A 12,940-nucleotide genomic window follows, 5' to 3' on the forward strand; every position below is an offset into this window, starting at 1 on the left:
ATTTTGAAAAACACTCAACCCTTTCAGTTGTAGCTCAATCTTTTTAGTGTCCAGATGAGGAAACAGAGACCCAGAGAGAGTAAGTGATTTGTCAGAATTTTCCCAAAGGTAGTGGCAATGCTTGGACAAGAACCCGGGTCTCCCAGCTCCTGGTCCAGGGCTTTGTACAACAAAAAGAAGCCGGATCCTGCTCTCCAGTACTTCTCAAGTTTCACTTTAGTTTTCTGAGTTTTTATTTGTTTCGTTGGTTTTGTTTTTGTCTTTTGTTTTTGGGTTTTTGTTTGTTTGTTTTTTTTTTTTTTTTTGAGACAGAGTCTCACTCTGTCTCTTAGGCTGGAGCATAGTGGTGCAATATCGGCTCACTGCAACCTCCGCCTCCCGGGTTCAAGCAATTCTCCTGCCTCAGCCTCTGGAGTAGCTGGGACCACAGGCACATGCCACCACACCCAGCTAATTTTTTTGTATTTTTAGTAGAGACAGGGTTTCACTGTGTTAGCCAGGATAGTCTCAATCTCCTGACCTCATGATCTGCCCACCTCGGCCTCCCAAAGTGTTGGAATTATAGGCATGAGCCACCACACCCAGTCTTTTTTAGGTTTTTACGGAGATGAGGTCTCACTATGTTGCCCAGGCTGGTCTCAAACTCCTGTGCTCAAGCAATCTTACTGCCTTGACCCACCAGAGTGTTAGGATTACAAGCAGGAGCCACCACACCCAGCCATTTTCACTTTCTTCTTAAAGAAAACATATTAAAGCAGAATTTCCTGAGTAATAGCTTAACTGGGTTTCTTAAATGTGCTCTACTTGCCTTATTTTTTAAGCTTAAACTTTTATAAACACAAATATAACATAATATTTTTAATTAAAATATTAAGTATTTATACCCAGCATGCATAATACAAATATACTTAAAATTAAATTCTTCCATGAATTATTCAAAGGCACATTTTCATAATCATAACATTAATCAAATGAGTCATAAAGCTCATGAGGTTGTGTGCAGACGGCACATATAAAAGTTCAAGGTCATATGCTACTATGGTTAACATAGTTCATTTCAACTCAGTGAGCATTTAAAGAACATCTACTGGCCAGGCGTGGTGGTTCACACCTATAATCCCAACACTTTGGGAGGTCAAGGTGGGAGGATTGCTTGAAGCCAGGCATTTGAGACCAGCCTAGGCAACATAGGAGACCCCATCCCTACAAAAAAATTTTTTTAATTAGCTAGGCACGGTGGTGGGCATCTATGGTTGCAGCTACTCAGGAGGCTGAGACATAAGGACTGCTTGAACCCAAGAAGTTGAGGCTGGAGTGAGCCATGATTGTGCCACTGTGCTCCAGCCTGGGAGACAAAGTGAGATCCTGTCTCGAAAAAATGAAAAACTTAAAAAAAGAACATCTACTATGTGCTAATCGTGCATGCTGGGACAATAACCATGAATTAATAAGTCCTTCTGGCATTGAGGAACTTACAATCTAGTAGGAGAGATAGTCAGACCAATAGCCATAATTCAATATTAGAAGATATATGAGATATATATGAGAAGATATATAGCTGATATCTGAGATATCTGATATCTGTGATATCAGAGAAGTACAAAGTACTCGTTCCTTAACTGCTGTGGGAACACAGATGAGGGTTAAGTTAATTCTCCTTAGGGGTAGAGACGGTTCAGAAAGACTAAAAAGAGGAGAAAATATTTGTTTTGCGCCTTAAAAGATGAGTGGAAATTTGCTGACCAGATGAATAGTAAAACAGGTATAAGGAGAGGAGGAAATAGTATGAATAAAAAGAAAAAGTATAGCATGAAAAGCATGTCACGTAGAAGAATCATCTGACTAGACTGTGGATGCCCTCTTATGATGGGTTGGACACGACATGATTAGGCATTTAGATTTTATTCTACAGCAAATGAGGAATCATCAAAGGTGTCTAATAAAGTAATTCTGGAAGCAAAGTAGAAAGTAAGCATGAGGCTGTTTGGGGTTGAATTGAGTCCCCTAAAAAAGATATGTTGAAGTCCTAGCCCCAGCACCTCAGAATGTGACCTTATTTGGGTCTGGGTACAGCGGCTCATGCCTGTAATCCCAGCACTTTTGGAGGCCGTGGCGGGCAGATCACTTGAGGTCAGAAGTTTGAGACCAGCCTGGCCAACATGGCAAAACTCCATCTCTACAAAAATACAAAAATTAGCTGGGGGTGGTGGTGCCTGCCTGTAATCCCAGGTACTGGGGAAGCTGAGACAGAAGAATACTTGGACCTGGGAGGCGGAGGTTGTAGGGAGTTGAGATCATGCCACCGCACTCCAACCTGGGTGACAGAGTGAGAACCTGTCTTAAAAAAAAAAAAAGAACGTGACCTTATTTGGAAACATCTTCACAGATGAAGTCAAGTAGTTAAGATAAGGTTATTAGGGTGGGCCATAATGCAATATAATTGATGTCCTTATAGAAAGGGGACATTTGGATACAGACACAGACATGCTCAGAGGGAAGACTGCAGGAAGAGCCTGGGAAAATGCCGTTTGGAGGTAGAGGACTGAGTGATACATCTACAAGCCAAGTGTTGCCAAGATTGCCAGCAAACCACCAGAAGCCAGGCAAGGGGCATGGAACAGATCCTCCTTCACAGCCCTCACAAAGAACCAACCCCGATGACACCTGGATTTTGGACTTCTAGCATCCTAAACTGTGAGACAATAAATGTCTGCTATTTTAAGCTGCTCTGTTAGTGGCTTTGTTACATACTTTGTTATGGCAGCCCTAGGAACTAATACAGAGGCTACTGAACAGTGCAGTCTAAAGCGACGAGAGATTGAACAAAATTACTGACAGTGGGGAGTTGAGAAAAAGTCACAAATACGAAAAATATCGCTGAGGTAAAAGCAGCAATGTTTAGTGATTGGCTGAATACGGCAAAGGAGAAAAAGGAGTCCAAGATGGATCAAGCTTTTATTCTACCTTAATCTACCAATGTGGTGTCTAAACTATCTTAGTGTCATCATTAGATTGTTCTTGAGGCCAGGGACCTTGTAAAAATCCCCATGCTTTTCCAATCAGTGCGTGATGTTCCCCTTCCCGAGTCCAAGTGATCTTATTGTTCAGTTCCCACCTATGAGTGAGAACATGCGGTGTTTGGTTTTCTGTTCTTGTGATAGTTTGCTAAGAATGATGGTTTCCAGCTGCATCCATGTCCCTACAAAGGATGCAAACTCATCCTTTTTTATGGCTGCATAGTATTCCATGGTGTATATGTGCCACATTTTCTTAATCCAGTCTGTCACAGATGGACATTTGGGTTGATTCCAAGTCTTTGCTATTGTGAATAGTGCCGCAATAAACATACGTGTGCATGTGTCTTTGTAGTAGAATAATTTATAATCCTTTGGGTATATACCCAGTAGTGGGATGGCTGGGTCATATGGTACATCTAGTTCTAGATCCTTGAGGAATTGCCATACTGTTTTCCATAATGGTTGAACTAGTTTACAATCCCACCAACAGTGTAAAAGTGTTCCTATTTCTCCACATCCTCTCCAACACCTGTTGTTTCCTGACTTCTTAATGATTGTCTTCTTAATGATTGTCCACTGGCTAAATTTAAAACTTTCTTTGGACTGGAGTCCTCAGTTTTCATTCTATTGGCTTATAGCTTCCTTCCCCTTCCCCTTCCCCTTTCCCTCCCCCTCCCCTCCCATCCCCCTCCCCCTTCCCCTCCTCCTCCTCCTCCTCCTCCATCGCCCAGGTTGGAGTGCAGTGGTGCAATCTCGGCCGGGTTCAAGCGATTCTCCTATCTCAGCCTCCTGAGTAGCTGGGATTACAGGCACACGCTACCACACCTGGCTAATTTCTGTGCTTTTAGTAGAGACAGTGTTTCACCATGTTGGCCAGGCTGGTCTCAAACTCCTGACCTCAAGTGATCTGCCCACCTCGGCCTCCCAAAGTGCTGGGATTATGGGTGTGAACCACGGCATCCAGCCTTCTCTCCTTCCCTTCTCCTTCTCCTCCTCCTCCTCCTCTTCTTCCTCCTCCTCCTCCTCCTTTTCTTCTTCTTCTTGAGATTGAGGTCTCACTATGTTGCCTAGGCTGGTCTCAAACTTCTGGGCTCATGTGATCTTCCTGCCTCAGCCTCTGAAAGTTATAGGATTACAGGCATGATCCACCACACCTGGCCATTATAGCTATATTCCGCTCCTTCTACCCAGTCCTTTTAAGAGGGTTCAGTTGACCTGACAACTTTCCTTTCCATTTTATTAGTTTTGCTTTGGACGCTATCTATGAAACTATCTTTAGTTCTACATTCAACCACCTTTAATCCATTCCATCTCTCTGCTATACACAATAAAAACCCCCAGCCTCCAGCTTAGATTCAGCACAAGCCCTCACTTGTCTAGGGAGCTAGCATAGATACTAAAAGCCATTAACCAACCTATAAACTACAGGAAAAGAAGACGTGGCAAGAAAGCTACTAAGTTCATTTTCTGACATTCTAGAAAATATATTTTTGATCCAAAGAGAAGACATTGATCCACCCTTTATCTAGGACTGCAAATATTCCATATATCCTATCAAAACAGATTGACCTACTGCATGGCCTGCCACCAGGCCCACTGTATCTCTTTGGTACAAACATCTGTTCCAAACTGAGACAACTAGGTTGTCTTTACAGAGAAATGAAAATAAGTGTCTGTGTGTGCCTGGACATCTAACAAGAAACTGCAGCAGCTATAGTCTTCAACATGGACTAAGCAGCAGAGAAAGTGGGCCTGCAGAAAGTCAAGAATTAGCAGATGTCAGAAGGAAGTGGAGATGAAAGAGACAGAGAGACATTCTGCCTGAGTCTCTTGCAGCTTTCTCTTTTATTTATTTTGTTTATTTATTTATTTTGAGACGGAGTCTTGCTCTGTCGCTCAGGTTGGAATACAGTGGCATGATCTCCGCTCACTACAACCTCCGTCACCCGGGTTCAAGCAATTCTCCTGTCTCAGCCTCCTGAGTAGCTGGGACTACAGGTGCATGCCACTACACCCGGCTTATTTTTGTATTTTTAGTAGAGGCAAGGTTTCACCATACTGGTCAGGCTGGTCTCGAACTCCTGACCTCAGGTGATCCACCTGCTTCGGCCTCACAAAGTGCTGGGATTAGAGGCATGAGCCACTGTGCCCGGCCAGCGGCAGCTTTCTCTTTCCAGGTTCAAATACCTTTCTGAAGCCAACATCATTCCTGTCTGTGGATTCTGTAAAAACACTCTGTATCTTTAGAATAAGTGCTCTCATCTTTTAATATCACCCTAACTGAAGTTTTTTTCAGAGAATCCTAACCAACACAGATATGTTGGGTCTGAAATGCATATCCAACATCTAAGAGAAGTAGTTGGAAATGCGGGTCCTGAATACAGAGCAGAGACTGGGGAAAGACATTTGATATGGGTAAGTGGGTAACTGAAGTCACCACTACATGAGGTTGCCAGAAAAAGCCCAAAGTGAAGGAAAACGGGGTGAGAGGGAGAAGAAATGAAGGATGGATGTCTTAAGATCTTCAGTATTGAAGCAATGAATCATAGAAAGAGGAGTCATTAAAGAAGGTTAAAAAGAACAGAAAATTAGGAGATAATGCTTTTGTGGAAGCCAAGGAGTAAGAGTGTTCAGGTTGTGCTTACAGAAAATTCAGTCACGGCCAGGCATGGTGGCTCATGCCTGTAATCCCAGCACTTTGGGAGGCCAAGGCAGGCGGATCACTTGAGGTCAGGAGTTCGAGATCAGTCTAGCCAACATGGTGAAACCCTGTCTCTACTAAAAATACAAAGATTAGCCGGGTGTGGTGGCACATGCCTGTAGTCCCAGCTATTCAGGAAGGTGAGACAGGAGAATCGCTTGAACCCAGGAGGCGGAGACTGCAGTGAGCCGACATTGCGACAGAGCAAGAAAAAAAAAAAAAAAAAAAAGCTGGGGACGCTGGTTCACCCCTGTAATCCCAGCACTTTGGGAGGCTGAGGCAGGAGGATCATGAGGTCAGGAGATGGAGACCATGCTGGCTGACACGGTGAAATCCCGTTTCTACTAAAGATACAAAAAATTAGCCAGGCGTGGTGGCAGGCACCTGTAGTCCCAGCTACTCAGGAGGCTGAGGCAGGAGAATGGTGTGAACCTGGGAGGCGGAGGTTGCAATGAGCCGAGATAGCACCACTGCACTCCAGCCTGGGCGACAGAGCGAGACTCCGTCTCAAAAAAAAAGAAGAATGACAACTAAAGCTGGATGACAGTGCAGTGGGGTGGTGGTGAGGATGGTGGGGGTGGGGGCTTGGATTTAATAATCAGGAAGTCCCTGACAGCCTTATCAAAAGCAGTGGTATATTAGCACAGAGAGTATGTTAGGGGTATATAAGCCTCCTTGAAGACTAACTGGTAGATGAGAAATGATAATAGATCGTCATTTCTGATATTTGAAAAGGAGAATGATGAAGAAGTAAACAATCTGAAGGGGAGGCGTAATGGAGAGGTGTTTTGCTTAGTTTTAGAATTGTAGATAATTAAGCACGTTTATAGGCTGAGGAGTAGAAGCCACTGGAGAAGGGGAGATTCAAGGTATAAAAGGTATGAAATAAAAGTCAACTGTTGGGGAAAAGCCCCAAAAACATAAATGGAAGGGGATTAAACAGAGCAACACCTCTTCCTCCAAAACAGGAAAGGAAATAAGCATGAATACTGATATCAGAATTTGGGATGTGCACAAGAAAAAAGTGGAAATGTTGAAATTTTTATTTTGGTAAACACACACACTTTTTTTTTTTTTTTTTTTTTTTTTTTTTTTTGAGACGGAGTTTCACTCTTGTTGCCCAGGCTGGAGTGCAATGGTGCAATCTCGGCTCACTGCAGCCTCCACTTCCCGGGTTCAAGCGATTACCCTGCCTCAGCCTCCCAAATACCTGGGGTTACAAGCATGTGCCACCATACCTGGCTAATTTTTGTAGCTTTGTTTTTTTCTTTGTTTGTTTGGTTTTTTTTTGAGACGGGTAGTCATGCTTTGTCGCCCAGGCTGGAATGCAGTGGCACAATCTCGGCTCATTGCAACCTCTGCACCCCGGGTTCAAGCGATTCTTCTGTCTCAGCCTCCCAAGTAGCTGGGATTACAGGGGCCTGCCACCACGCCCGGCTAATTTTTGTATTTTCAGTAGAGATGGGGTTTCACCATCTTGGCCAGGCTGGTCTTGAACTCCTGACCTCGTGATCCACACGCCTCGGCTTCCCAAAGTGCTGGGATTACAGGCGTGAACCACTGCGCCCGGCCATTTTTGTAGTTTTAATAAAGACGAGGTTTCGCCATGTTGGCCAGGTTGGTCTCGAACTCCTGACCTCAGGCGATCCGCCCACCTTGGTCTCCCAAAGTGCTGGGATTACAGGTGTGAGCCACCGCGCTCGGCCTAAACACACACTTTTAAAATGTTTAACTTTTTAAAGATAAACCTTGACATCACTATTACTCAATTTGAGGAAAGGCACAAGAAAGTAGTAAGATCTCACCAGAATTTTAAGTTCTGCTTTGTTTGCTTACATCATTGATCAGACATGAGCTAAGAAACCACCTGTTCGCCTTCTGACTTAAACAATGGAGACTAAGGAGAGCTGAAACTTTCATGAGCATCTCAACATTTCCCCCGCTTTTTTTGTTTCTTGCCACTGTCCCCAGGGTTGGAGGGCCCCAGAGGGTATGCGGATGATATTTCGAGTTTCTCACTCTTCTCATAGCAGTGAAGAACAGACAGTGGGAGCAGGCAGCAACAGCCAGAGCCCTTCCTAGAAGCACCCAGAACTGGCTGTGCAAATTTATTTCAATCCTGCCCAAAACTCCTTCACCTTAAAACGCCTTGGAGATGGCTCTCATCAAGACAAGAAAGGAGGGTGCGGTGGCTCACACCTGTAATCCCAGCACTGGGAGGCCGAGTCCGGAGGATGGCTTGAGGTCAGGAGTTTGAGACCAGCCTGGGCAACACAGCAAGTCCCCATCTCTACAAAAGTTTAAAAAATTAGCAGGTTGTGGTGGCCCCCGCCTGTAGTCCCAGCTACTCAGGAGGCTGAGGTGGATGGATTGCTTGAGCCCAGGAGTTCGAGACCAGCCTAAGCAAAATAGCGAGACCACGCCTACAAAAAAAAATTTTTTTTTAACCCAAGAAAAAATTAGCCAGGTGTGGTGGCGCACACCCTTGGTCCCAGCTGCTTGGGAGGCTGAGGTGGGCAGATCTCTTGAGGCTGCAATGAGCCGAGATCTCACCGCTGCACTCCAGCCTGGCGGACAAAAAAAAAAAAAAAAGAAGAAGCAAAGCAACGACCCAAGTTATGGCCTCAGGGACTTCCAAAATCAGAGCCCTAAAGTGACGAACCCGCCCTGACGCCTGTAAGAAAACGACTCTCACTTTTCATTGGCTGACCCTCCCAGAGTTGAGACCTTGCTTCATTTTCCTTGGTTGTTGCTGCTGTCACGTCTTCTCGCCGCGCCCACTTTCCTCCCGGTGCCCAGTGAGCATTGAGGGAGAATGATTTGCAGCCAGTCAGGGGCGGGAGTTCGCGGCAGCAAACCTGCTTCCCCCTCCCACGCGCCACCGCCCCCGTCCCGCCCCGCCCCCGTCCTGAGGCCCCGCCCCTAGCCGGGCCTGGCCCCGCCTCTCTCTCCCGAGAGGGCGGGCACCAGGCGGCGGCCACAGCCGCAGGAATATGCTGGAAGGCGGCGGGCAGGCGCCCGCGAGGTGCTGAAGGGACAGTTCCCGCCGCCGAACTTACCCCGCGGGTGGGGCGGCCCGGGAGCCAGCGGGGCACGTGAGCGATGGAGACCATCTGGATCTACCAGTTCCGCCTCATCGTGATCGGGGACTCCACCGTGGGCAAGTCCTGCCTCCTGCACCGCTTCACCCAGGGCCGCTTCCCCGGGCTGCGCTCCCCCGCCTGCGACCCCACCGTCGGCGTGGACTTCTTCTCCCGCCTGCTGGAGATCGAGCCGGGCAAGAGGATCAAGCTGCAGCTCTGGGACACGGCGGGACAGGAGCGGTTCAGGTAAGGACCCCGGGGACCTCGGGCACCGCGCCGCCCCCTCGGCCCACCCGGACGCCTCTTCCCCAGGCGCCCGCCCCGCCGGCCCTGGTCGAGGTAGGCTCTGGCCCTTCCCTCTCGAAAGTGCAAACACTCCATTCTCGCTTCCCCTTTGCCCCTCCTCTTCCAGGGACGACTTCCTCCTCCGCAATTTCTCACTTCTTTCTTTGGCGCCCATTTCCTGCGCCCCCTTTCCATCTTTCCTTTCCCGCCTGAACTGGGGTCGTCCTCGCCGCCCCCTCTTCCCCAAATCTTTCTGCCTCCGTGGGTATTTTGATCCCCTTCGACTCCCTGGCTGCCTTCTTCCCAAACTCGGCTTCCCTGGCTGCGCACAGCCTGACGCGACCACCCTCCTCCAAGCAGGGGCCCCTTTTCCTGCCCTAACCCAGCGGCTCCCACGCTGTGTGACCGGGGAGAACCGAGAGGGAGGGTTCCCAGATTCGTGATGGATCCTTTTGCAAGGAGCGCTCCAACCCAAGTTCCTGCATGAGCTCACTGGGCATGGTTCACAGAGAGGTGTATGCGGTAATGGTTTGGGCACCTCACAGCACTGAATGTGGTCATCAGAAATACTGGGTCATGACCCGTGGGAATGGGTCTTGTAGGTTAACTAGATGCAACATCAGGGACACTAGCACGGCAGAGGGTGTGTGTGTGTGAAGGGTTGAGTTGTCTTTAGAAGTTTGTAATGTTCGATGGGAAAAAGACATATATTGAGATTTGCCAGGAACTTTTATTTTGCTTATGATCAGTACTTAACGTTGCAGGGTAATAATATTTCTAAAGACAGAAGGAGGGATCCAAATGAATAGTCTCCTCCTAAATATTCACTGGGGACATGAAGGGCTTCACAAAGGCGACTCGCGTAAATAAAAAGTAAATAAAATTATATGCATTTCCTGAATATTTGAGATGGAAGCAGGTTTAAAGCAAATTTTAAATGTCTAGGATTCAAAGGCACTTCGTTTTAGAGGAAGATGGTGAAATTATGTTGCACTGTTTTGTTTCTTAAAGACTGCATTATCCATTGGAACTCATTTAAGGAAGCATTTTGCATTAGTCAGCAAGAACTCTGTGAAATGCAGTGTTCCATGAGGGGACTTCCCAAACATGGCTTCCCCTCGCCCCCAGCCAGCATCACTGCGAATGAGATCAGCCTACATCTGTGAGAATGGTCCAACATTCAAAGTTTTGGCTTCCGTTCCCAGCAATGATGCTGATTCATAGAGATAATGAGTGAACTGCTTAGCTTGCTTATACCTTAGTTTTCCTGTGTGTGAAGTAGAAAGATGGTAAGGCCAGCCCTTCAGAGAGGTGTTAAAAGATTATTGATTGGATTTGTACAACATTTAGAATTCCATGAAAAATGTTTTTCCTTTTCAAGAAGCCTCCTTTTACTAAAATACTTTTTCAAACGTTTGATTCCTCATCTGTAAAATGAAAGTCTTTATGATCTCTAACATTCCTTCCAGTTTTACCATTCTAAAGTTGATTGCCAATTCCTTCACATGTGATCTCAATCAGAGGTAAACTTTGCGATACATCAGGCTCAGAAAAAAGCTTACTGTTAGCTCTTGACCCACCCTCTGAAGTGAATACAATATAAACCTTTATGTCTTAAACTTCTAACAGCTACTTTGAGTTGCAACTACAAGAAACATGGGTAGTAAAATCTTGTTTAATTATTTCCTTAAAAGTAGTGCGGTGGCTTAAGCCTGTAATCCCAGCACTTTGGGAGGCCGAGACGGGCGGATCATGAGGTCAGGAAATCGAGACCATCCTGGCTAACACGGTGAAACCCCGCCTCTACTAATCCCAGCACTTTGGGAGGCCGAGACGGGCGCCATCATGAGGTCAGGAAATCGAGACCATCCTGGCTAACACAGTGAAACCCCGCCTCTACTTAAAAGTACAAAAAACTAGCCGGGCGAGGTGGCGGGCGCCTGTAGTCCCAGCTACTCGGGAGGCTGAGGCAGGAGAATGGCGTAAACCCGGGAGGCGGAGCTTGCAGTGAGCCGATATCCGGCCACTGCACTCCAGCCTGGGCAACACAGCGAGACTCCATCTCAAAAAAAAAAAAAAAAAAAGAGCTCAGTTTGACTGGGTAGGGTGGCTCACGCCTGTAATTCCAACACTTTGGGAGACCACGGCTGGTGGATCACGAGGTCAAAAGTTCGAGACCAGCCTGGCCAAGAAGGTGAAACCCCGTCTCTACCAAAAATACAAAAATTAGCTGGGCATGGTGGTGCGCGCCTGTAATCCCAGCTACTCAGGAGGCCCAGGCAGGAGAATCGCTTGAACCTGGGAGGCGGAGTTTGCAGTGAGCCGAGATCATGCCACTGCACTCCAACCTGGGTGACAGAGCCAGACTTGGTCTCAAAAAAAAAAAAAAAAAAAAAAAGTAGGTCAACTTATTGACAAGAAATTAAAGGATAATTAATTTGTTAGACTTTAAAGACCTGTATGCTAAACAGATGATATAGATGATTGTTTTTTAACTTTTTTCTTTTTTTTTTTTTTTTTGAGACGGAGTTTCGCTCTTGTTGCCCAGGCTGGAGTGCAATGGCGTGATCTTGGCTCACTGCAAACTCCACCTCCCAGGTTCCAGCAATTCTCCTGCCTTAGCCTCCCGAGTAGCTGGGATTACAGGTGTGCACCACCACACCTGGCTTATTTTGTATTTTTAATAGAGATAGGAGTTTCCCCATGTTGGTCAGGCTGGTCTTGAACTCCCGACCTCAGGTGATCCACCCGCCTCAGCCTCCCAAAGTGCTGAGATTATAGGCGCGCGAGCCACCTTGCCTGGCCTAAATGATTGTTTTTTAATGCCTTGAAGAAGAATGTAAATAATAATTCATTTTATATACATTATTAAAACTCAACAGTAACTCTCGCATTATAATGCAATGACATTTAGGGAATGTTTACTGACAGTGAGTCATACTTTATTTTGTTTGGCTCTTTACAAAGTTCTGTTTGTAAATACATATGTATTTCAGTAGCTACCTCCAAATACTTGCTTTTCTCTCATTTACCAGAATGTTTTACCATAAGATTGCATTTAAAACAATTACTCGGGAGGCTGAGGCAGGAGAATGGCGTAAACCCGGGAGGCGGAGCTTGCAGTGAGCTGAGATCCGGCCACTGCACTCCAGCCTGGGCAACAGAGCGAGATGCCGTCTCAAAAAAAAAAAAAAATTACTATTAAATCATTCTGTATCTTTCCTCAAGAAATTATAATTTTGAATAATAGATACCGTTGCATATTTTATTTTGTAGAAAGGTACTGTTTATCATGAAGATGTATTCCTGTCATTAGTCATAATCGTATCATGAAGAATTTGTGGGAAATGTCGTATTTGAAGGTTTATTGGTGATTGGATATAAACCTACAAAAAGGAACCTACTTAGCTCATGAGGTAGCTTGAGAACATAGTAAATGTATTACAGAACAATAGGATAGTGAGTTTATGATTATGATGATGATTAGCCTTCGTTTTCTTTCTGTTTCTTTCTTTTTTTTTTTAAACAGGGTCTGTCACTCAGCCTGTAATGCAGTGGCACAATGTTGGCTCACTGCAACTTACACCTCCCAGGCTCAAGCAATTCTCCTGCCTCAGCCTCCCAAGTGGCTGAGACTACAGGCACACGCCACCACGCCCAGCTAATTGTTGTATGTTTTTCTGTGGAGACAAGGTTTGGCCATGTTGCCCAGCTTGGTCTGAAACCCCTGGGCTGAAGCAATCCACCTACCTTGGCCTCCCAAAATGCTGGGATTTCAAGCCTGAACCACCACGCCTGGCCAGCCTTAGTTTTCAATGTTCAGAGTAATGTGCTAATAGAGGATAACTACTTGC

At 46.0% G+C, this 12,940-nt stretch overlaps 1 protein-coding gene across 1 annotated transcript in view; it reads left to right on the top strand.

Moving 5' to 3' along the window:
* The first annotated feature begins 8,691 nt into the window (after positions 1–8,691).
* The window catches only part of RAB39A (RAB39A, member RAS oncogene family), a 38,911-nt gene continuing 34,662 nt past the window's right edge, over positions 8,692–12,940 (top strand). Inside the window, exon 1 of the mRNA XM_010360853.2 lies at positions 8,692–9,047. Coding sequence (XP_010359155.1) covers positions 8,821–9,047 — 227 coding nt within the window. The 5' untranslated portion in view covers positions 8,692–8,820. The remainder of the gene's footprint in view (positions 9,048–12,940) is intronic.

The sequence above is a fragment of the Rhinopithecus roxellana genome, chromosome 15, assembly GCF_007565055.1.
Source record: "Rhinopithecus roxellana isolate Shanxi Qingling chromosome 15, ASM756505v1, whole genome shotgun sequence".
Classification (NCBI taxonomy): domain Eukaryota; kingdom Metazoa; phylum Chordata; class Mammalia; order Primates; family Cercopithecidae; genus Rhinopithecus; species Rhinopithecus roxellana.